We start from the raw sequence: 25,575 nt of genomic DNA, 5'->3' as shown, positions 1-25,575 counted from the left end.
TTAGGTGTAGTACAGATGGTACGTTATTTCGTTATATCGCCGCTCAATGGACATTAAAAGTGAAACGTTCATAGCCGTTATGTATTTCGTGTCATGCGAAAAAGTTCCCAAAGGTACGTTTCCGTCATGAAATCAAGTTTGAATTTGTTTGTGCTTTTGCATTTCTTCATCATTTACAATAGATATATATTTTATATTTAATATTGCCATGTTTTGCCTAACTGGGACCGTAGAGTACAAAAATTGACAGAAAGCAAATTAGGAGAGAGAGGGGTGCATGGATCCTTTAGAAATCATTCTAATATACTGATTATCCATGTTGGAAACTGTTGTACTGAACTAAATTTTTTTTGGAGCCTGTGATATTTTTTAACTATTCTTTAAGGAATAAAAAGTTTAAAATAACATTATTTATTCAATATTGAATTTATATAAAAAAAAAAATTTCCCTTCTTTTTTGATTTTTTTTTTTAACAAATGCTATTCTTTTAGGTTTTTTATTCATCAAAGAATCCTGAAAAGCAGCACAACAGTTTCCAACACTGATAATAAATCAGCATATTAGAATGATTTCTGAAGGATCATGTGACACTGAAGACTGGAGTATTGATGCTGAAAATTCAGCTTTGCATCACAGGAATAAATTATATTTTAAAGTATATTAAAATAGAAAACAGTAGTTTTAAATTGTAATAATTTTTCACAATATTACAGTTTTTGCTGTATTTTTGATCAAATAAACAATCTTGGTGAGCAAAAAAAACTTCTTTTGAATAAAAATCTTACTGATTGCAAACTTTAGAACGGCAGTGTATGTACATTATTTAAAACACACACACACGCGTGTGTGTGTGTGTTTGTGTGTGTGTGTATGTATTGCATGTGAGTATATGTGACCCTGGACCACAAAACTAGTCGTAAGTAGCACAGGTTTATTTGTAGCAATAGCCAAAAATACATTTTATGGGTCAAAATGATCGATTTTTCTTTTATGCCAAAAATAATTAGGATATTAAATAAAGATCATGTTCCATGAAGATATTTTGTAAATTTTCTAACGTATATATATATATATATATATATATATATATATATATATATATATCAAAACTTGAATTTTGATTAGTAATATGCATTGCTAAGAACTTTAAAGGCGATTTTCTCAATATTTAGATTTTTTTGATTCCAGATATTTAAATAGCTGTATCTCAGCCAAATATTGCCCTATCCTAACAAACCATAAATCAATGGAAAGCTTATTTATCAGCTTTCAGATGGTGTATAAATCTCAATTAAACAAAAAAACTGACCCATTTTTGTGGTCCAGGATCACATATGTATATATGTGGCTTTTTATGTAAATTGATTCATACTGCTACAACACCAGCTAAGAATTTGCAAATTCTTTTGTTTGTTTTGTTTTTACTAGGGCTGCAACTTGTTTTGCACCAGTGAACACCAGCAAAGTATTTGTGCACATACTCCAAATTTCCTAAGTAGTGTCATCTGTTGTTGCCATACTCCCACTTGGGGTACATGAGGGAGAGAGAAACAAACAAAAAAAAAAGTTAAATGGGAAGGGAATTAGAGAACTAGAGACAGAATGAAGTGTAAAATAGCAGACTAGTGCTTTTAGAGTTCCCCAGGCAAAACACACACATGCTCACGCACACATGAGGTGAACTCTCACCGACCTCTGACATAATTGGCCTATCATTTCTTTGGACTGCCTGGTTCTCCTCTGAGTTTCAGACCAATCCGCTTTGATTTTCCTCCACGCTGACACGACTGTCAGCCATCCAGTTGCGATACACATTTTGATTTGAAGATGAAAGCTGGGGAAATGCTTTGAAATGCAGGCTCCTGCACATGCTTGCTGGACCTAATTCAATAATGACAGTTCACACGTTGCCTCTTGCTCTCAGGGAAAGTGACACTGGGTGTGACTCTGGTCACAGGCGAATAATTGCCTTGTACAATTGTGGGAGGTGCTAAAATTGGCGAATCCAAGAAGCGAACAGAAGCTGGAGTGTTTTCTCCATCAGCATTGTTTTTGCACACTCTTCATTCATTTGTTCCTTGTAGTCCTCGCAGCACTGAGGTTTGCCAGCCATTTCCCACATCCACCATGCTGCGCTTGCACTCGCAAGTGACCCCTGCTGCATCCAGCGTCCAGTGATGTGTAGCTGCACCGCTGCTGCTTCATGTAGCAAAGCCTTCCTACCGTAGCGGACTGTTGGCTGTTGTTGCCCCCTTAACCTGCCACGTTAAGCCATCCTCGGCGGGAGCGCTGACCAATTGTCAGAGCTGGGAGCAGAGCTGCATGACAGAGGTGGAAAGCTAATGAAGTGGTCCAATAGTGGGCAGCCGCAACAGAGTGAGAGGTGACAGGGTACTGGACAAGCGCCCAGCAGAGAAAAGAATCAGCCCACAGAGAGGAGGAGGCAAAAAAACCGAGGCCAGGTGACAGCAACGGCAGATGACAGCCTCACCGGCGAGAGCACAGATAGCCCCAGTGTTGATGTAACACTGACCGGGGGCTTCACTCCAGTCACAGCAAGAGAGAGAGAGTTGAGACAGCGAGAGAGAGGCTGCATTCAGACAGAAGCTGAATATGATTGTCAGTGCTGTTCAGAGCCCTAAATGTGGTTATGTTCACACATTTTAGTGATATAAATGAAAGAGACAACCATATTCTATAATCAAAGTGATTCACTTAAATGTTAAAAAGTATTAAAATGTCTTGGAAATCACTTTTCAAAATTTAATGCCATAAAAAAAAAAAAACTAAATTCATTTAAAGTCTTAAATTCATTTTGTTGAGGTCGTAAGTTCCTTTTTTATGGTACGTTTGAGTGAATCATCAGTCATCCCAGCAGGCACACAACATCGTAAGATGTTGATCTATGGCTAAATTTCGGTTGTAATGTTGGGTGACCAAAATTCAATGTCAGTTTTGTCAACGTTAATGTCTAATTTCGACGTCAGCCAACGTTGATATTTTGTTCTTTTTAGATTGTGTACCCAAATTCCAACATATACTCATCAAACACTGACGTCAAATACTGACGTATTTTATTCTCAACCGAAATGCAATGTCTGTCCGACATTGGGGTTCAACGTCAATCTGACGTTATATTGACACCCAGTGCCTGCTGGGATTTTTCATCATCATGTCTCCGTAATGCATATCATTTAGTTTAATATCTCTGGTTATTAATGAATATTGATATTAGTTAGGGGTGAGTAAAAAATATTGATTTCTCGATTTTAATCAATTCTTATTTTTGTGAACCACTATTGATTCTTAAATCCCAAGAATCGATTAGTCTAGCCTGTTGTCAGTCAATGAATGGAACATTGTAGCACGCCTTCCATCCAATAAATCGCAATAAGCTTTGTGCTGTTACTTTTGATAGGAAACAAAGTCTCAGAATTCAAATTCTATCTATTTTATTACAATATTCAAACAATAAATGCAATTTTGGTGCTGTATAATGTAGAGTGACAGTTGCTTTAGCACCTCACAAAGCACAAAGCACACATCTGTGCATTTGTACATCAGTTTTAGCAAGATGGAAACATAAATAAACAATCAAAGGTATGTTAAAAGAAATAGTTAAACTTGCCAAAATCCATATCCTCTCTCAAGTATCGCTCTAATCAGTGTTTCAACAATGGAAATACGTTGATACTGTATAACAGCTTATAAATAAATCACGTAAAGTCACATTTACCTCAGAAAAAACATATTTGGTGACCATAAACTCATAAAAAAAGGGACTCTAGAGAGGATAAGTAGATAAGTAGACTCTAAATAGTAAAGTAGAAATATAATTATGCAATTATAAAGTTAGTTTTATAAAATCTTCATTGAGTGCAATTTGTGTTTGTTTACAAATCAGCTCATTTTAACCAACTGACTCTCATGTATATTTTACAGCATTAGTGGGAAGAAATATTTTTTTCCTTGAGAAAATTTGTCATGTACTGTACCTGATATATATCCCAACAAAGGGCAGAAATGTACTAAATGTACTTTTCATTAAGGGGCAATATTTGCCCCCCTGGAAAAATTGTTTTTACATTTATGAGGGCAATTTTTACAATCACCTTATTATTATACCCACCATAGTACTGTATGTTGTCCTTAATGTCAAATACTTAATTTGCCTAATTGCATTAATCAACATTTTAAACTGTTATCAATAACAAACTGTTTAAAACTGTAGCCTATTTAAATAATACATGCAAAAAACAGGAGGTCATTGGGCTGCAATATTGTGACAAAAATCATCGATGAAGATTATCGCTCTTTATATTGTAATAAAAAATATTATTATCAATTATTATTATGAAACAAGTCACAACTGAGCCGCTGTGCATCTCCATTCAATCACAGCGTTGTTTCATTTAGAAATGAACCTGCATTTTTAAACAAATCTAGTGAATCAATGATTTAATTTCCCATTCATAAAGACAGTCACTTGCTTTATTCCTGAATGAATCAGTCGTTTAAAAGAATCAAATGAATGAAATGATTCAGTAATTAAATGAGTGACTTGCCGCCACCTGGCAGATTAAGTTGCACTTTTAAAGTATCTTTTCAGTTATTTAAATCATTTAATATTTCTGTATTCAAAATTTTATATTAAAACATTAATCTCAACAAGAATTTATAAATTTGATTGCACTCATGTCTCCTCTGAGCCTCATTAAACATATGTAAATATACCTACAAGCCACTTTTGTGTTCCTCTGTACCACTTCTAGTACAAATAAATTTTGTTAATACTTTTTTCTTTTGGTTGGTATCTTATTCTTAGTCTACTTGTTCTTATTCTGTTGTTTTATTTAGAAATTTTAAAATATTGCAATATTTTTTAAAAGAAATTGACATAAAAGATGACATACGTTTAATATGGGATTTTTTTAATGATTAGAAGGCACATTTTTTATCAGATTTTTTCATTATTGATTAGAAGGTGCTCCTAAAATTTTGACTGTGCTCCTAAATTTTTAACTTAGGAGCAGAAGTGCAAATAGCTTTACCATTTACTGCACTTTGTTATAGTTCTCATTATTTCCCTACAGCGGCTAATGAACTGGAAGTTAAACAGTTTAAAGGTCCACTGAAGTGCCTTGAAACACGCAGCGTTATTCTATGTGGTGATGTACTTTTAACTGAAACAAAAACATATCGCCCAGCCCCGCCCACTAATTTTGAATAGCCAATAGCGTTCCATTAATATCTGCTCGGGCAAGAGCCGTTGAGCTCGGTAAAGCCGCATTTGTAAGCTTATGACAGCCACAGACTAATAAATTACCCCACAGATTCAATATGAAACTTGCTAAAACGAAATAGTGATCATAATCATGCTGAGGCTGTGTAATTTAATACATGCCGTCCGTACATATGAGCGCATGTGATCTGCTCCGGGTTAATGCGTCTCTGTGTAGGGGGCGGGACATTACGGACTCTAGAGAGCATTTGATTGGACAGAACGTTTGATGAGAAACTGAAGTGCACGGTGATATCATCCAAATCCTTGATTCATATTGGCGGAAGTGACGAGACTGTAAGTTTTGAATGCCCATATCTTGTAAATGCGAATTTTGTCTTTGTTTTGCAGCACACTAGCTTATAGATAACCTTAAGGCTAATATATTCATACTAAAAGCCAAAAAACTTTAATTTTGATTTCAGGGGGACTTTAAGAGTCACACCTGTTTGTTTGTAAAAATTCTGCCAATCCCGTACACTGACTGTGTGAATGGAGCTAGAAAGATGGCAGCTGCCACATGAGACCTCCAAAGTAGAAAAATTTATGGCAAAGATGATTTGATGACAGGCCGGAATTTGAAAGATCAAGATAGGCACTTGGGATTACTCCTTTATGAAAGTCTAATAAAACAGTCAGTAAACAGAAAGTGCTCATTTTCGTCGAGCTTAATTTTGGTATTTTGAAGACATTCATGCCTTATGAGGAAGAAAAAACAAACTTGGCTGGCGGATTAAGCTGATAAATTATTCAGCGCTCTCTGTAACATGAATTCGAATGGAAATTTTGCTCTATTTTTAGCTGCAAACCGAAAGGTCACCAGAGTGGTGTGACTTTGTATTTCGGCGCTCACGTCTCCAGCTTGTACTTTTCTGCATGTCTTCGAAAGAGAGGGCGCTTGTGTGCGTGTGCCGCACGCCCTGTCCCTGTCTGATAGGACACGCGACCCGACACGCTCTTAATTAGAGGATGCCCTTCCAGGTGCTGACCGGACCACGCTAAGTCCGTCCGCTGACATCTGACTGGTGACATTTCCAGCCGGTGCCACCACATACACCACCCCCGCCGCCACCTCGTTCACCGCCTGCACTCTCCACGTGAAGGTCATAAACTCTCCCAATGGCTCCCGACGATCTTTAGCTCTAAGTCGTGTCCTGTCCCCTAACCTGACTGTACCTTCGATGCTGTCGAGGATGCGCATCACCATTAATCAGAGTCATCGGAGTGAGGCGGTGGTCAGCTCGCGTAGATTGATGAGAAGAGTCAGCGGCGTTGTGGATGGTGTATGTTCTCGGATTTGGGGTGGTGGGGAGATCAGATGACTGCTGAGGGGAGTGTGGTAAACACAGGAGGGGTGAGTGATCACTGCTGATCTGTAAGAGAGATGAAAGGAGGAACGGTGAGAAAGGGAGGGAGGGAAGAGGATGAGCAGGCACTTGCGTGGAAAAGACAGAACAGGAGATGAAGTGTGATATGGAGATCAGCGATAGGTAGAACAATTTTGACATTGTGAATGTGTGTCAAAGCATGTAGGCCTACGGTGTGTGTTAATGAAAGATTTTAAAACATGAAAAAGGTGTGTTTGGAGTGAATGTATGGAAGCCTGTTTCCGCCACTGAATAAAAAAAGGTTATTAGGACTTCTTATCTCAGTATCGGACTTTTTTTCTCAGTATTGCGAGATATAAACTATAAATATAAAAGTAAATTCTTTATTTTTTCAGAATTGCGAGTTTATACCTTGCAATTCTGACTTTATTTCTCGCGATTTTGAGATTATATCCCGCAATTCTGACTTTATATCTCGCAATTCTGACTTTATAACGCACAATTGTGAGTTTATATCTCACAGTTCTGAGAAAAAGTCAGAATTGTGAGATGTAAAATCGCAATTGCAAGAAAAAAAAGTCAAAATTGTGAGATATCAGTCTTTTTTCTCCTCAGAACGGGACTTTATAACTCGTAATTGCGAGTTTATATCTCAAGATTCTAAGAAAAAAGTCTGAATTGTGTTTATTTGACAATTCTGAGAAAAAAAGTCCGAATTGTGAGATATCAGTCTTTTTTTCTCCCCAGAACGGGACATTTTTTAGCTCGTAATTGTGAGTTTATATCTCACAATTCTGAGAGAAAAAAGTCAGAATTGCAAGATACAAACTTGCAATTGTGAGAAAAAAATTTGAATTGCGAGTTTATATCGCAACATGAATTCTGAGTTTATATTTTACAATTCTGAGAAAAAAAAAGTCAGAATTGCAAGATACAAACTTGCAATTGTGAGAAAAAAATTTGAATTGCGAGTTTATATCGCAACATGAATTCTGAGTTTATATTTTACAATTCTGAGAAAAAAAAAGTCAGAATTGCGAGTTTATATGACGCAATTCTGAGAAAAAATGTCGCAATTATGTGTTATAAACTCGCAATTGCGAGAAAAACTCGCAATATATGACACAATTGTGAGAAAAAAAGTCCGAATTGTGAGATAAAAAGTCAGAATTGCGAGATATAAAGTTGCAATTCTGAGAAATAAAGCCACAATTACATAAACTACTAAATTACGTAAAAAGTTTCTCGCAATTCTGACTTTATTTCTCGCAATTGTGAGATTATATTCCGCAATTCTGACTTTATTTCTCACAATTGTGAGATTATATTCCGCAATTCTGACTTTATATCTCACAATTCTGACTTTATAACTCGCAATTGCAAATTTGTATTTCACAATTCTGAGAAAAATTGCTGAGAATTGCAAGATACAAACCTGTAATTGCGAGAAAAAAACATCAGAATTGCGAGTTTATATTCTGCAATTCTTACATTATTTCTCTCAATTGTGAGATTATATCCCGCAATTCTGACTTTATATCTTTCAATTCTGACTTTATAACTCACAATTGTGAGTTTATATGATGCGATTCTGAGAAAAAAAGAATTACAATTAGTGAGATGTTAATTCGCAGTTGCGAGAAAAAAAGTCAGAATTGTGAGATAAAAAGTCGCAATAACCGTTTATATTTTTTTTATTCAGTGGCGGAAACGGGCTTCCATAGAATGTCCCAATAATAGTAAAGCCTGAAATCAGCTAGATTATAGGGACCAACTGAAAGTCTTCAGAAGGAGAACCTTTTCACATTTACACGGATTTCAGAAGCAGAAGTCACCATTAATGGGAAAACTACACTACAATGGTGAATGAAAAGTACAACAAATGTACAAGGGACGAAGGGATGGTAAAGGAATAGTTCACCCAAAAAATTTTAATTCTGTCATTAATTACTCTTATGTCATTCCAAACCTGTAAGACCTTTGTTCATCTACAACACAAATTAAGATATATTTGATGAAATCTGAGAGCTTTCTGACCCTCCATAGACACCAACACAACTGAAACGTTCAAGTATTTTCGCACAAAAACTATTCTCGTAGCTTCATAAAATTACGGCTGAACTATTGATTTTACAGACTATTTTAACAATGTTCTGGGTTACTAACTTTCTGGGCCTTGAATGTGTCAGTTGTTTTGCTGTCTATGCAGGGTTAGAAAGCTCTCCGATTTGATCAAAAGTAATGACAGTAATTAATGACAGAATTTTCCTTTTTCCTTCTTCTCTTAAAGAACTGTAAAAATGCATCTTCACATTCTTCACATTTACTTAAAGTCCCAATGAAACAAGTAATGAAAGTTGTTTCACCAGAAGATCAAGTTATGACATTTTGAGTAAAAAAAAAAGCCTAAATGGTTAAAAATGAACAAAAATCAATTATTGAGTAAGTAAAAAAAAAAAGAATAAAAAGTTTTTTTGAAATGGCCTCCTTAGCTTACCCTGATTCACAACTGTAAGCTTGATTTATAATTTAAGGTATTGTGTAGGATTTGTCAGGAAATGTCAGTTTCACGTCATTCATCTTTGTGTGGTTACATCATGTTGGTAAGCAATAAGAAAAAGGTCCATATTTCAGGTTTTACCTATATTGTAGGGAACAAATGTTCCTAAAAGCTTATTAAAAGCTGAAATCACCTGCATTGTGGGTACCAGCCAACACTGTCCACAAGGAGAACGGTTTAATGAACTTACTAAATCATTTTTTAATTAAAATCTAAAACAGAAACCTGGTCAGATTTCAAATTCAAAAGAACACAAGGTGTTCGGTCTGATCCATTGTGCACTTTTACCTTTTTCTGTGCACTATACATTTTTTACTGTAACCTTTCACTTCAACTCACTTGACTGTTTGATTGTACCTTTATTTTGCATAATAGCTGTGTGAATTTCATTCTGTTTTTCCCCCAAACTCAATTGTTACCTTATGCAAACTACTGTTCAAAAATCTTGATAGAAATTCATACTTTTATTCAGTATCATTCAATTTCACAATATTACTGTTTTACTGTACTTCTGATTAAATAAATGTTGCATATGTGAATATGAAAGACTGCTAAAAAATGGTAACACTTACAATAAGGTTCCATTAGTTAATGTTATTAATGTATTAACTAACATGAATGAACAATGAGCAATACATTTATTGCAGTATTAATTCATCTTTGTCAATGTAAGTTAATACAAATACAGTTGTTTATTGTTAGTTCATATTAATTCCCAATGCATTAACTAATGTTAACAAGCACAACTTTTGATTTTTAATAATGTTAAGTAAGTTAATGTTTAGTTAAGGCTGAAATTAGCATTACTAAGATTAATAAATGCTGTAAGAGTGCTGGTCATTTTTAGTTCATGTTAACAAAATAGTTAACTAATGAACCTTATTGTAAGGTGTTACCAAAAAACTTTTTAATGGTAGGCCATGTATTTGGCATGGAAGAAAAATTCACCTATTCATTAAACAATATCTTAGGGGAAAGAAAATACTATTAGATAAGTTTAAAAACAACAGAAGTCATCACCACCATAGAAAAACAAGCATGTGTTTGTGTCAGAAAGAACCAGTGGCCTGTGTTCTGTTCCTGGCACTGATAAGAAGGGGCTCCATGTCTTAATATTAATTATTCATTAAAGCCTGATTAGAAATGGCCCACTTTTACAGCATATTGAGTGAGAAAAGAAATGTGTTTTAATCTCATCTGAATTGGGCAGAAATACATCAGCACCAATCATTTTCTGTCTAATTACAGACAGTCAGCATAAACACTCTTAGATGTTCACACTGTTATATGATTTCAGAAAGAACATGGTTCATATTTTCCATAAAACGGCCTGTGAAATTGTTTCCGCTGGGCTTTCAGTCTAGACCAGAAGGCTCATCATGTCCACCAAATTTGAAAAGACAATTTAGCCAATTGCTTCTCAATCTATTTATCTTGTCGTCTCAAAAGGTTTCCTTTTTTTAACATGGAGCCAAAGCTAGACCACTAAACAAATAATTATTACTAGAAGTAAAACTTTTGAAATCATCCTTTGCATTGATGCAGAGACTTAACTATCAAACCATATCCATGTTTGAATACCTTTTTTAAAGAGTTTACCTGAAAAGGACATTTCTGTCATTATCTATTATTCCAAACCATATGGTTTTATTTTTTTAGCAAAACACATTTTTAGTCAGTCCCTAACTTTTTAAGCTATCATACGGCTTATGAAGACATCATATAGTTACATACCCTAAAACCTTGCCGTCAACAAAAAACATGGGCTTCAGGACAGTTCTCAAAACTCTTGTTTCTCTTTTTCTTGCCCCACAGCAGCGAACCAGAAGGAGGCCCTAAAGGGTCCATTCTGTGTCAAGGAGGAGCCCCAGGCGGAAGAGCCCCTGAGCTCTCAGAGGGGACCAAGCTATAGCTTCTGCCAAGAAGGACCCCCAGGGTCCACCAAGCCACGAGAGGAGGGGAGCCCGATGTTGGGCAAGAGCAGCCTACTCAGCCAGGACATCAACGTCAAAGTGGCCTCTGAACTGCTTATGAAGCTCTCAGGTCAGCAGATGTATTTTGGTGCATGTACTCGTGTGTGTGTGTGTGTGTGTGTGTGTGTGGTGTGTGTGTGTGTGTGTGTGTGTGTGTGTGTGTATTTTCAGACTTGAATTCATGAATGCTGTTGAGGAAACTCAAAGGCCAGAGGATTGAGTGAGTGGGTGTCTGCGAGAGAGTTGCTTTCTTTTTTTTTTGACACATTGCTAAGGTCATATTTAGAAGACCCTTAATGCAACAGTACTACTAAGGTTATGGAATAAGCTAAAGTTGATATATTTACATCAGAAGTATGTCTATACATTATGTAAAACACTGTCAAGTCATCAAAAAATCCAGCGGTCAAGTTCGTCTCTCAATTGTTGTCTTCGCTCTGTCTTTCTTTCTTTTGCCATTTCACTCCGTCTTTCTTTTGCACTTCCTCTGTCGCTCTGACCTGCTGCTGTCCATTCCACTCAGTCATGTGTTCTGGGCAGAAGGAAAAGGGTCAATTCCTTTTCATGTTGTTCAGTCAATGTGCTTTTTATCCTGGGCAGTCCTCTGCCAAAATAAACCCATTGATTGCTGTTTTGGGCCGCTGGTCCAATCTTTATTTGAACTCTACAATGCAAGGAGACTGAAAAAGTTCAGGTCTAAAAAGTATTCTGTGTCACATACACTTTGTGTACACTTTTGTGTTTAAGTGCGGTTGAAATGGACTCGCCACCACAAAGATGTAACTTTATTTGTGGAAAAAATGCGTTATTGATAAGAAAGTAAAGAGAGGGTAGGAAATTATGGGGAAAAGGTGGCCGAACATGGTAGTGTTGCAAACCAGACTTGAACTTGTGTAAGGACATGCATACACTGAAATTTTTCACAGATTTTGAGCCAACTCATGTGACTCTTTCACCTTTGTCGTGCGTTGTTTGTCGTGAAACGTGTAGGGGGAACTGAGATGCAATTAATCTCTCCTAAGTAGCAATCCGATTGGTGGATGTATTTCTGACATGTCATAAATTTTGGTCCCCTCATGAAGCTATCACACAGCGGAAGCCGAGCTACGAACCGTCTGAACACAGAAACGAAACCATGACGGCACGGCACATGGTTTGGATGGAAGCAATGGAGGCTACACAGTCACAGTCACCCTACAAATTATTAGCTTTTTCAGCATTTTTGTGTACGTGAACCCTTTCCAACAATGACTATGTGATCTTTTCACACTGAGGACAACTAAGACAATTATACGCAACAGAAGGTTCAAATGCTCACTGATGCTTCAGGAATAAAAACAATGCATTAAGAACCGGGGGATAAAACTTTTTGTATTTGAAGTTCAGGGTAAATTGAACTCATTTAGTCTTCTGGGAAACATGTAAGAACTTCTGTAGCTTCTGAATAGCAGTACTAAATTCCATTCAAAGCTTTACACCCCTGGCTCTTAATGCATCGTTTTTCATTCTGAAGCATCAGTGAGTGTTTGAACCTTCTGTAATAGTTGCATATGAGTCCCCAAAATTTTTAAACCGAAATTCAGAACCTCTAACCAACGTAATTTTCTCATGTCAGTTATTCCGTTTTTTTTAATGCTGGTAATACTTTCCCATTAAAAACATACTACCGTGTGTGTAGTTGGCATTATACGGACGTGTATGACTGTTGCACTTGTGTCTTTTGCAGTTCTCACACGTGAGTGGTGTTAAAAGAACAACTGTGATCATCACTCAGATTAAAATCTGTAACTAAGAGAGGGGGGAAAAAAACATAATAATAATAAAATAACAAATAAAAAATATTTGGCCATTAATCGTAATCGAGGTTAAATGTTCAATTAATCGAGATTTTGATTTTAGGTCATATGTGCAGCTCTATTCTTACTGGCCATTCACGCAGAACATGTCTTTGTGCCTAAAACGTGGTTTTAAAAAAAGGCAGCGCAGAATGCCTACTCCGCCATTCAAAATTTGCCATGCCAACCTGCTACTGTAAGCAAAAGCTTGCAACCCTTGCCCTGCCTCCATGGTCTTCTGATTGGTCCACTGTTTTGGAACTGATATTATTGAGCAGCCCTTCATGTTAAAGTTTAAATTCTGTTAACTTGACACAGTGTCTAAGTGTTCACAATTGTCATGTTTGGTCCACTTCCAAACAAACTCTGGTGCGGTTCGAATGAAATATAAACGCAACACGGACCAAATAGTTCTAAACAAACCAAAAACAGAAAGTAATGACAAGAAGCAATGCTTTGCGTCATGATTTCACGAGGGACCAAGCGGTGTATCCAAAACAAAATGAGCAGAGAGCCAACGTGGAGCAAGAGGAGGTAAAGTGCCTTTTATGAGCTCTTTGTGAGCTCGCAGGTGGTGAAAATAAAATCATATGCATCACATGCACCTTTTCCTTTTGTTTAAGTGTTCGATGAGTTCTATCACAAAATACATGTCATTCAACCAGACCAATCAGGTTGTGGACGTATCACTATGCCTTTAGGTTCGGTATCTTTAGGTTTGCTGTCAAAAATGCCAGTGTGAACGCTAAGCGCACCAGGACCAAATGTATCATTTCCCTTTTTTATCCGGACCAAATGAACCAAACAAACTAAACTACAAGTGTGAGTACACCCTAAAACACACCACTTACGTTCGAAACGCTGAAAAAGAAAAAGCACAACAGTCATACACGTTCGTAAAGTGCCGACTACACACTTGGTAGTATGTTTTTAATGAAAAGTATTAACTGGATTAAAAACTGAATAACCAACAAGGGAAAATTACGTCAGTTTCGGTTTCGATTACATTTCGATAAATCGCCCAGCCCTATGTGAAACTACAAGAAACAAAGTGAACCAATAAGAAAAATAGACAGGACTTGATTTTGTCCATTTGGTAATTTGCTAATTGTGGTGACTGTTTAAGTGACAGGTTTAATTTTCTGCGTTCTGCTCCGCCTCGCGCACAGCTGTGTCTGCGCAGCTTTTGAAAGTGTATTCAACCACGGATGAGCGCGAATGGACGAGTTTGACACCTAGTGGACTCTCCTGTCTTAGAAACATTCTTCTTGTGAAAGTGCTGTTGTATGCGCACCATCTGCGCAGACAGAAAAATTGGGTTCCACGCAGACGTTTGTGTCCGCGGACCTTACTGAAGAAAATTACATAACGGAATGTGGATGGCTGAAGTATACTTTGAACTTTGTACTTTGAAAAACACTACATTTAAAGCAAAGTAATTAATCCATTTTAAAGTAACTGCGATAAAATAACCACATTTTCCTTTTTGTGTAATGCCACAGTCCTTTATGCATCCAGTCTTGAGAAAATAATTTTAAGATCACAGGTGGGATTTTAGATGTGCTTGCAAGGTAATAAAAGAGCTGAAGAAAGAGACAGACAAACAGAAAATGAGTGAGAAAAGTACTTGTGGAAGGCAGAGAGAGCAAGATCTAGAGTAGTCCATTATAGAGGATGATAGGGAGTGATTCACTCTAAAGCAGCGTATTTGACGGGCACCACACACCAGCTGCTGCTGCTCCCTCCCCATGATGCCTTACACTTCAGCGTGACTCAGCCGCACTAAGAGAGAGCTGGTTTTAACACGTGTGCTTCCTGACTGCACAGCCCCAGGTCACGTTTCCCCAGAGAGTGAGTGAAAGTGTGCGCATGAACTGGAGAACCAAGTCCTTGCGTATACGAGTACGGAAAGACGCGAGAAAAGGACCAAGTACGCTTCACTCACGTTGTTGTTGAGTGTTATGTGTGTGCGTAAAGCTCAATGAGAGGTCTCCGTGACTTCCCACATCAAAACTCTCCATGTGCTACTACGAGCGAGAGCCTCTTTCCCGCTCACCCCACCTCCAGGATGTGTTTCTTCAGCCTCTCTCTCTCCCTCCGTCTCCAGAGGCCAGGAACAGGGACCAATTAGCCTGTTTGTTGTCAAGCTGAAGCAGTTTTACACGACATGGCCTCGCAGATCCGTCTCAGCGCGGCCACCGCGGCGTGCAGACATGCAACCAAGTGGATCTAAAGAGCCGCGCTCTGCTAGTTGCAGGCTGGGGATCAGTGCCATGGAAACAATGACATCGTCTGTGGTCTTGTGTGTGTGATGCAGTGGTGCAGTCTTGAGAGGTCATTTGAGGGAAGGTCATCTTCGTCTGCCTCATATGCTCACTGCGCACTGCCCTGCTGACCGGGGATGTCTTGACAACCCTCTCGCTCTTCTTAAGGCCTTCTAACATGGCTTTACATGACATGCAATGTGGGTTGTGTACCATAGTGGTTGTTTATAGTGACGTTTGGCACTGTTGTGTGAACCTCCGCAGGCTGTGTATGCAAACTCACTGCGCTCAGTGTTTATACTTGACATGCTCACCATTGCGTTGTTTTTAAGAACAGCAGGCGGCGATGCAGAATATCGGCTGAAACGGCAGCGAGAAGAAGTAGAACTTTACTTTTAGCTTCTCGGGTATGACATTAATGGTTCCTGTTCAGTGGATGTTGTCCATATGAAACCAGTTTCTACACTGACTGTGCACTTTAGCAATGAAGTTCAAGTCAAGATGATGTTAGCTATAACACATTATTAACATGCAATAATAATTATTCTTACTAACTTGCCTGGCACAGTCGAACAGTTTATCTGCCATAACTGTCAGTCAATCCTGTTGAAATCCTGCACATTATAGAGCCCTGCACATGACAGAAGGAAAGAAAAACAAGTTAGTGGCCATAAATTGAGAACTTGTTCCCACAAATAATTTGTTATTTTGTTTTAGTTAAATTGTGGCCACATTGTATTACATCATTCCCACATGGCAATTATTTTAAGGGGAAGACATTTATTCAAAAATGTCAATTCTGTCCCACTTATGTCATTCCAAACCCATAAGACTTTGATTCATCTTCAAAAATTGGCTAGTTCACCTAAGAATGAAAATTCTGTCATTAATTACTCACCTTCATGTCGTTCCAAACTCGTAAGATATTTTTGACCCTGTAACTGAAACGTTTTATTTGCCCAGAAAATAAGTAAGTAAGTAAGTAAGTAAGTAGTAAGGACATAGATAAAATAGTCCCTGTGACATCAGTGGTTCAATTATAATCTTAAGAATGTATGAAGCTACTAATTCTTGTAGCTTCATAACATTACGGTTGAACCACAGATGTTACATGGACTATTTTATCGATGTTCTTACTAGGGCCACCCCCTAATAGTCGACTAACAGTTAAACTGTGGCTTTTCATCTGAAAGATGTAAGTAGTAGTAATTTTAGAAAAATGTGCGCTATTGAAGTGTCTGTGCGAGTGTGGAATATGAATAGCAGAATGCTTACTGTTGATGCGGTCACTTGCAAATTCATTTTTGGTCATGCAGATAAAAGCAATACATCTTTCGGACCTGTAAAGACTCTTTGTATTTGTGTGTACTCAGAATAACAACGAAACATTGCACTTTTGTAAAAAAATTTAAGCAAACAGAATGCACTTTCTGCTGTCTGGGTCTCTGTGAACTTGAGGGCGAAACTTTGTGTATACTTGCCTCACAGACATGAATAATATATCTATAGAGAGTGAAATTTGTACTTTTAAATGGACCAATTAAAATAGAAAACAAATATTCTCAGATTACGTAACGCATATGAAAAATCACTACTGCGGAGATGACGAGTTAAACTTAAGTTTAAAAACAGAAAACACTATTTTTTTTTAATTATTAAAACATTAATTCAGTCTCCTTGTTGTTTTTCAGTGACACATTCATTATTATTATATCTTCCGGTGTGCTGTGGCAAGCTTTTTTAGCGCTTGAACGCTTATTAGACTATGTAGGAATTTAAAGGCTTATTATTATGATGTATATGGTTTTATTATTAAACATGTGACTAATAGTCAACTAATGCTTAAAATTAACGACTACTAGTCGACCAGAAAAACCTGTAGTCGAGGGCAGCCCTAGTTCTTACTAGATTTCTGGACCTTGGAACGTGTCAGTTGCCTGTTTATTGCTTTGTCAGAAAGCTCTCAAAATTTCATCAAAAATATCTTAATTTGTGTGCCTAAAATGAACAAACATCTTACAGGTGAGTATTTAAATATGACATATTTTTCATTTTGGGGTGAACTCTCCTACTATCTCTTTAAGATATTTGTAATGTTTCCCTTGCTCCATTGAATGTTTAGGTAACCAAAACATAGCATGCTGTTGTGAGCATGTTGGAAATACAGCTGCTCAACATATAACATAAATGAAATAACCCCCATATATAACATACATGAAATCACCCCATAGCAGATCTATACAGGTGGAGCTGGGGAAGGTGGAGGGTTTCTGAAGCGTGCTGCAATTGCTACGGCCAAGTACTTAAATGTTGAGCAGCATATTCATTGGCTAAAGATACGAAAAGAAACCAATCAGCTGCACCTTGTGTGGATGATGTAATTATATCAGATTGAGTTAGAACCTTTCGGCCTGTCCCATTTAGAGATTTTATACGTTTTTATACTTGTTAAACTTGTGTTTGATAAAGCTTTAAAAAAATCACTACGCACCGGTCCTGCGTATACTCAACTCCAAATTGTTGTTTACACTAGTCCTTCCACAGAAATACAACTGCATCAGTTTATGTACCTTCACAACACTTATCTCCAGGTTGCTCCCGAGGGATTGCCCATGTGATTAATGGTACCAAGTTCATGGTACCATTGTGTGAAAGTTACCGAAAAATGATATACCTGACCACTGGCTCTGGTTGGCTTGTAGCGATTTGGTCTTAAGCATTGACAAGACATCAGTAAGTTTGTTTCATGGTGGGGATAGCAGCTTTCCCGTTTTGAGGTGTTGCATCACACAATTTAAAGTAGGTCACCTCCCCCACCCACCCCCCATCAAACCAGTTAACAATGTGTCGACTTCCCCCACATCTGTTTGATGGTAGCTGTTTGCATCCTGGGGCTAATTACCACTGCTGTGTTAGTCCCTCCGCACTGATGGTTCCTGGGCTTCAACAGATGGACCCTGATGCGGCGCTGCACCAGGGGGCACACAGGACCTAAGAGAGGACTGCCATCCTCTCATCCTCCACAGCGCAACCTGTGTTTGTCCCTACAGATAGAGATACATCCAATTGCAGCTTTTTCTCAGGGGGATTGTTTCTTGACCTGGTCATCTCTCCCTCTTCTCTGCCAGGTTCTTGGTCTTTTTCTGTTATACCCAAAGCCAATTAGAGGCATCATCACATAGCTCAGCAGTAAGACAACATGAGCCATGCCAGCCAGAGATGCTGCGGCAGACCTCTGGGTGGCCGTGACCTCAAAAATCCCACCTCAGAATCTAACTCCAATGAGCAGAAATTAGTTTGAAATTTAGAACTGATTACTCAAGAAATTAGTTTTGACAGTGGATGGCCTTCAATAGAAGAGCAATGACAATTTTTTTTCAGTGAAAAGGAATATGAAAAACTTCTTACTGACTAGTGCAGTGGTTCTCAGATGGTGGAATTCCTTTAGGTGGTACAGAGCATGACCCTGAACATTTGCACTTAAAAAAAATGTATTTGTATACTTAAAGGGATAGTTTACCTAAAAATGAAAATGACCCCATGATTTACTCACCTTCAAGCCATCCTAGGTGTATGACTGTTTTCTGTTTCTGTTTTCAGACAAATACAACCTGAATTATATTTAAAAAATATTCCAAGCTTTATAATGGCAGTGAATGGCTGGGGTAACTTAAATTTTTGGGTGAACTATCCCTTTAAGTTATTTTATTACCATGTGAATAGATGATGGTCTGAACGCACTTATATGTCTATTTTATTCCTGTGCAATATTAAGAAATGGCCAAAACTGAGGCCATCGACAAAAAGGAGAGGTATTAACATTTGCCCTCAAAGTCTGTGACCTGGTGAGCAGCCTGTTTTAGAAGTTCAAGTACTTCTAAACAGACTGGAGAGGTTTTACGATTGCATCGCTTTAAATTAATAAATATATTTATTTATTAAGTATTAGCAATTTGGAATTTGAGTGCAAAACCTATAAATAAGCTTTTCAAGGGCTCTTGTACTGCAAAGACCAGTCAAGCGTTGAGGCAGCAGCATTATTTGTCAGAAATAATTATATGAATCAGAATATGGCGTTATGAGTATGTTGCTTATTGTCCCTGAAATCATTAATAATCATCACCTGAATGGAAATACTTGGAACACAACCCTCTGGACTTGAGGAAGTCCTGTATTTTTTAGGTGAAGCTCAGAAATGTGAAGCATTGGCCAAAGACATTCATTTGCATGTGTGCATAGTGCAATAATTATTAAGAAATGGCACAGTTTGAATGCAAGAACATTTAATAACCCTTCAACAGAGTAACTGACAGATATTCTTTACAAATGGGCTAGATTTAGCCCATAATAGTTCTCTCGAAAAATGAACCCATGGATTACGAATAATAACAGGAACATTGTAAGTGCCACAGCAATTATGTTGATGAAGGTTGGATTTGTTGATTGTGGATTCATTACAAAAGTTAAAGTTAAAGTGCCCCATTATGCCATTTTTAAGGTTCCTAATATTGTCTTGGGAGTCTCCTACAATAATTGTAAATGCTTTAAACGCTTTAGTTTTCTCAAAATATGCATTTAATATCACCTCATTTTCCAACTTCTCAAACTAATTATTGGAAGCGGTTCTAAGATTCAGTCTCTCGAAACCCCTCCTTTCCGTGAGCCTACTCTGCTCTGATTGGCCAGATGGCCCAGTCTGTTGTGATCGGTCTACCACGTACAGCACATGTTGAAACGATACGCCCATTGCCAGAATTCTTTATTTTGAATGCTCGATACAAAATATAACAGCCAGTCACATAGTTTTCTGGTGTTGCATGAATGCAATTGGTTAGCATCTGCAGCAGGGTATTTGCATAAGGCGATCTGATTGGCTGACGCCTGTTTTGGGACTTAAATTGAATAGTTTCAACTTCTGCTGACACAACGAACCCACAATTCAGTTGGGCAATGCTTGACGTCACTCGAATCATACTTACATGCTGTGATTCAGTGGAACCAGGTGGTTTAAATAAACCGTTTACTGAGCTATCTTTCAAGAACAGTGTTTTGTGAATCTTGAGATGAACTTCCTGAGATTAGAGCATTTCTCAATTCAGTCTGTTGTGATTGGTCTACCGCGTATAGTGCTTGTCGAAAATGGTACACCCATTGCCATAATTCCATATTTTGAATGTTCAATAAAAAATATAAACATCTATTATTCATCATACTTACAAGTTGTGATTTAGTGGAGCCAGCTGAGTCAAATAAACTGGGTACTGAGCCATCTTTCAAGAATAAGCGTTTTGTGAATCCCACAATGAATTCCGAAATCAGAGAAGCAGTCGTCAGTAAAATGGCATTTTTGAGGGTGGGGTAAGTAACCTAAAAATTAAAATTACTCAATGATTTAGACAGCTTCAAGCCAACCTAAGTGTATTTGACTTCCTTTCAGCTGTAAAAAAAAAAGATTAATTTAATGACGCAATGTCTTAAAGTTCCCCTATTATGCCATTTTTAGGGTTCCTAATGTTGTTTTGGGAGTTTCCCACAATACGTGCATTTAATATCAAATCAAAGCAGTTCTAAGATTCAGTCTCTCTGCTCTGATTGGTCACAGCGCCTGTCAGAAACGATACGCCCATTGGCATAGTTCTGTATTTTGAATGCTCGATACAAAATATAAACATCTTTTACATACATTCTCACAGGGTGTCGGCGTCAATGCTTGATGGAGTTCGTGTCTAAAGCTTGCTGTTGACGCGACCATCAGAGTGACAAAAGCAAATCACATTAGTTTTCTGGTGTTGCATGAACGCGATTGGATAGTGTCAGCACCAGGGTATTTGCATAAGGTGATCTAATTGGCTAAAGCCTGGTAAATAAACTGTTTACTGAGCCATCTTTCAAGAGCAAGTGTTATGTGAATCCCGCGATGAACTCCCCGATATTACAGAAGCAGTCGTCAGTAAAGTTACTTGTTTGAGAATGGGTCAAATTGTTCACGACCGGACAACGTAGAACATAGGCGGGCATTATGCAGATGTGGTACCCATGTCACGAAAGTGGTATTCGAATTACTAATGACTTGTTTTAGCTGTACAGAGTCGATTTTTCTTATTTTGAGAAACAACTTACCATGCACTTTCGTCTTTACAACTTTGCAGATTGTTGACATTCACATACAGCTACATTACACATTGCATGAAAGGCAGTATTGGAAATGGCATAATAGGGGCACTTTAAAGAAGATTTTAACATACAAATTTTCAAACAAGAGCTTGCATTTCTCAATCCATCGCCATTCCTGTTGAAAATATCCAAACCAAAAAAGGAAGAAAGCCCCCAAACAAGGATGTTGGGCAAATAGACCATGCAAGATCAAAAAACGCTTTGGTTTTCTCAAAATATGCATTTAATATCACCTCAGTTTCCAACGATTCTCAAACAATTCATTCAAAGCAGTTCAAAGATTCAGTCTCTCTAAACCCCTCCTTTCCATGAGCCTACTCAGCTCTGATTGGTCAGATGGCCCAGTCTGTTGTGATTGGTCAAAACTCATTTTGGATGTACAAAGTTGATTTTTTATATTTTGAGAGACAATAGCTTTATTTATCATGCTCTTTCGGCTTTACAACTTATGCAGATAATTTACATTCACATTATGCTATATTATAAAGCTATATTATACACTGTATGAAAGGCAATATTGGAAATGGCATAATAAGGGGCACTCTAAAGAAGGATTTAATGTAAAAAACTAGCACACTATCACACTAACCTTCTCAGAAAGCTCAAATTTTTCAATTCATTGCCATGCCTGTTGAAAATATACAAACCAAAAAAGGAAGAAAACTCCCAAACAAGGATTTTGGGCAAGTAGACCATCCTCACCCATCCCCGATTTTCCCCACGTGTATTTTACAACTGCAAAAAGACAGCCTTTTCACCAATCTAGAGTGCAGATACTCCTCCCCATGAAATGAAACCACTGTGAAGCCTGCACAGCCATTTGACCATTTCCTGCATCACACACAACCCAGCATCCCTCCAGTAGCCTCTTCAGGGGCATGTGGAGCACTGATTCTCTCTCGCTTCCGCTCTCCAACTGAGGTGAGCATTGCATCATGATGTGATGAATTATTGAGAGGCTGTTCGGCCGCTGGTCTGGGATCAGCTCTCCCTTGTCTCTTTGTGGGCTGCGGTTGCTCTGGACCTCTTTGAAGCGGCTGAACTCTTCACCTCGTGTCTAAGCGGGTCATCCTTTCCGTCGGGCCAGAGGAGACGTAGTGCAGAATGACAACCTCGTTCTCTATCGTTCTCATCCACCTCCATCTCACCCTCTCTTTTTTTTCTTCCTCTTCACCTTAGCTTTTCCTCCAATGTGTCTGCCCCTCTGATGCATGTCTTTTTTTACGTTAAAATCTTATTTGAATCTTTTTTTATTAAAAAATCTATATACTATTAATATACAGTATACACAATTAAAAATAAAATAAATATTAAATAATAAAATGAATTAATATTTTAATAAATATATAAAAATGTCTTTATTTTCTCTTCCTCATTTTTCTCCTTCCCCCTCCTCTTTCCTATTTGCATCTTTTCTGTGCATCGGTTTCCTTTCTCCCTCTTCCTCTCTCTCTCTCACTTTCTCACCTCCAAATTCACATTCTCAGGCTACTGTACAGTGCATCAAAGTGCATGTGACAAGTGGGGTTTGCATGTGTTGAATGACTAATGCTCTAAGGCTGTCAGATTGTTTAGTATGCCAAGCGGATGCGGTGGGAACGATGGTTGATTCATGCCTTTATTGTCTAAATGAGGGTGAAGTTTGCAGCGCTTGTCTTTGTCACCAGCCTTCAGCAGCTTCTTATATGACGCCTCTTAAATGTTTGACGTAGAAATACTGGTGGGTGAATGCAGTCACATAATATAATTATAGGTAGTTGACATGACATTCTTTTGTCAAGCTGGCACGTCGTGCGGTGTGACATGCTTTACGCTGTCTGAAGCTATTTTTAGCAGCAATTTTCTAGTTTTCCTAATTTTATAGATAACTTTTATTATACATGCAGTTTGTTTGAACCCAAATTAATTGAGAAACTGCATGTAATATTTACGCTTTTAAAAATTAATCCGTCACAACGGAAGACTATTTACAATGAAGAGTGAAAGCAAAAAGGTGACTAAAAAAGAATGGTAATTTTCATCTAAAATCTTGATGTTGATTGTAAAGGTGGGTAATATTAAAAATGTTATTTCATGATAACAATTTACATCACAAAATAGACATTTTTTGTTAATTTCTTTGTTTTAAAAAATAAGAACAAAGAAGTAAATTACAAATTAAATGAAACACAGTACAGTTTTTCAGGTCCACTGGTTATGACAGTAGCATTACTATTAATACTACAGAATTTGAATAATCAAATCTTTTTAATTTACAGTTGTTCATACACTGGAGTTATTATCTCTGTTTACCTTTGTGCTGAACCATCTTAAAGTATGGAAGGCCATTTCCGCCATGTAAGAAAAAAAATAATGCTTTAAAAAGTCGAAATTATGACATACTTAAGTCATACTTATGAGATAAAAGTCGAAATTATGACTTAATAAATCAAAATTATTACTTTAAAAGTCGTAGTTACAAGATAAAAAGTCGAAATTATGACATACCTAAGTCATAATTACGAGATTAAAAAAAATCTAAATTATGACAAGTCATAATTACAAGATAAAAATTGAAATTATTACTTAAAAAGTAAAAATTATGACTTAAAAAGTAAAAACTATGAGATAAAAAGTTGAAATTATGACTTTACAAGTTGAAATTGACTTAATGACTTTATAAACATTTGTCACAGGAAAGTGGTCTAATGATAAACTGCACATTCTAAAGCATATTAATTACTAGTATTCAGATTATTAAAAATTATTTATTTTTAAATTATGGATGAATAAGGGTGTCTCTAGATTGTCAGATTTATATGAAGATGATATCTTGATGTCATTTGATAAACTTGTAGCAAAATTTCACATACCCCAGAAACAGTTTTTTAAATATTTGCAACTTAGAAGTTTTATTTTCTCCTATTCAAAGAATTTGGGTAAAATTCCCCCAATGTCAACATTAGAACAGCTGACATTACAAAACTGCAACAATAAAGGATGGATTACTCAGTTATATGAAATATTAAGAGAAAATAATAAAGAAAGCTGTGAAAATAAAAGACAAGCTTGGATTCAGGATGTAAAAAGCGATACAGTATCTCATTAGAAGAGTGGAGTACAATTTGCTTAAAGTCGCAAACACAAACCATAAATACTCGTCTTAGACTTTTACAATATAATTGGATAATGAGGACCTATATAACCCCTGTAAGATTAAATAAATTTAACCCAAATATCCCAGATCTTTGTTTTAAATGCAATAAATTCCCTGGTACATTTTTTCACTGTGTTTGGGAATGTGAGGAGATTCAGAAATTTTGGGATGGGGTGACCCAATGCATTTCTCAATTTACTTCTTCTCAAGTCACGAGATGTCCTCTGTTATGTGTATTGAATTTATATGCAGAAAATTGTTCCTTGTCTGTAAAAGAGAAAAAAAATGGTGGATTTGTGTTTACTGCAAGCCAGACGGTCTATTGCTTTATATTGGAAAAAGGCTGATTGCCCCTCTCTTGGACTATGGCTGAGAAACCTGTCATCTTGTTTGGCTCTTGAAAAGCTTACATGTATAACAAAGAAGAAATCATCTGAATTTTCGAACATCTGGGAGGTGTTTCTGAATTTTCTTAAAAGTGGAAATATTGAAGATGCATTAGATGTGTGAAGTTTTATATGTAGGAAGAATCTAGCTAATTTTGTAACTTACTATTTTGTATTTCTGTATGCCTGCCTGGGGTTTGGTTGGGGATTGAAACGTTTTTGTCCTAAAAATGTGAAAACTCAATAAAGACATGTTAAACAAAAATTATTTATTAAGCGGATGAACCCAGAATATGAATGCTTTCCTCCTACAAAATCTATTCATATTCAGGCCACATCTGCTTGGCTGTACACACACACACACACACACACACACTGGTTTACATGTTTTATGGGGACATTCCATAGGCGTAATGGTTTTTATACTGTACAAACCGTACTTTCTATCGCCCTACACCTACCCTACACCTAAACCTAGCCCTCACAGGAGATTGTGCACACTTTTACTTCATCAAAAAAACTCATTGTGCATGATTTATAAGCCTGTTTCCTCATGGGGACCTGAGAAATGTCCCCACAAGGTCAAAATCTACTGGTATTCCTATCCTTGTGGGGACATTTGGTCCCCACAACGTGA

At 37.2% G+C, this 25,575-nt stretch overlaps 1 protein-coding gene across 2 annotated transcripts in view; it reads left to right on the top strand.

The window, feature by feature from the left end:
- Positions 1-25,575, top strand: part of znf827 (zinc finger protein 827) — a 104,526-nt gene that overhangs the window by 41,239 nt on the left and 37,712 nt on the right. For both annotated transcript variants that reach the window (XM_073842419.1, XM_073842420.1), the window contains exon 5: positions 10,986-11,213. In XM_073842419.1, the coding sequence (XP_073698520.1) occupies positions 10,986-11,213 (228 nt within the window). The remainder of the gene's footprint in view (positions 1-10,985; positions 11,214-25,575) is intronic.

The sequence above is a fragment of the Garra rufa genome, chromosome 6, assembly GCF_049309525.1.
Source record: "Garra rufa chromosome 6, GarRuf1.0, whole genome shotgun sequence".
Classification (NCBI taxonomy): domain Eukaryota; kingdom Metazoa; phylum Chordata; class Actinopteri; order Cypriniformes; family Cyprinidae; genus Garra; species Garra rufa.
This window is presented reverse-complemented; position numbering and strand designations above follow the sequence as displayed.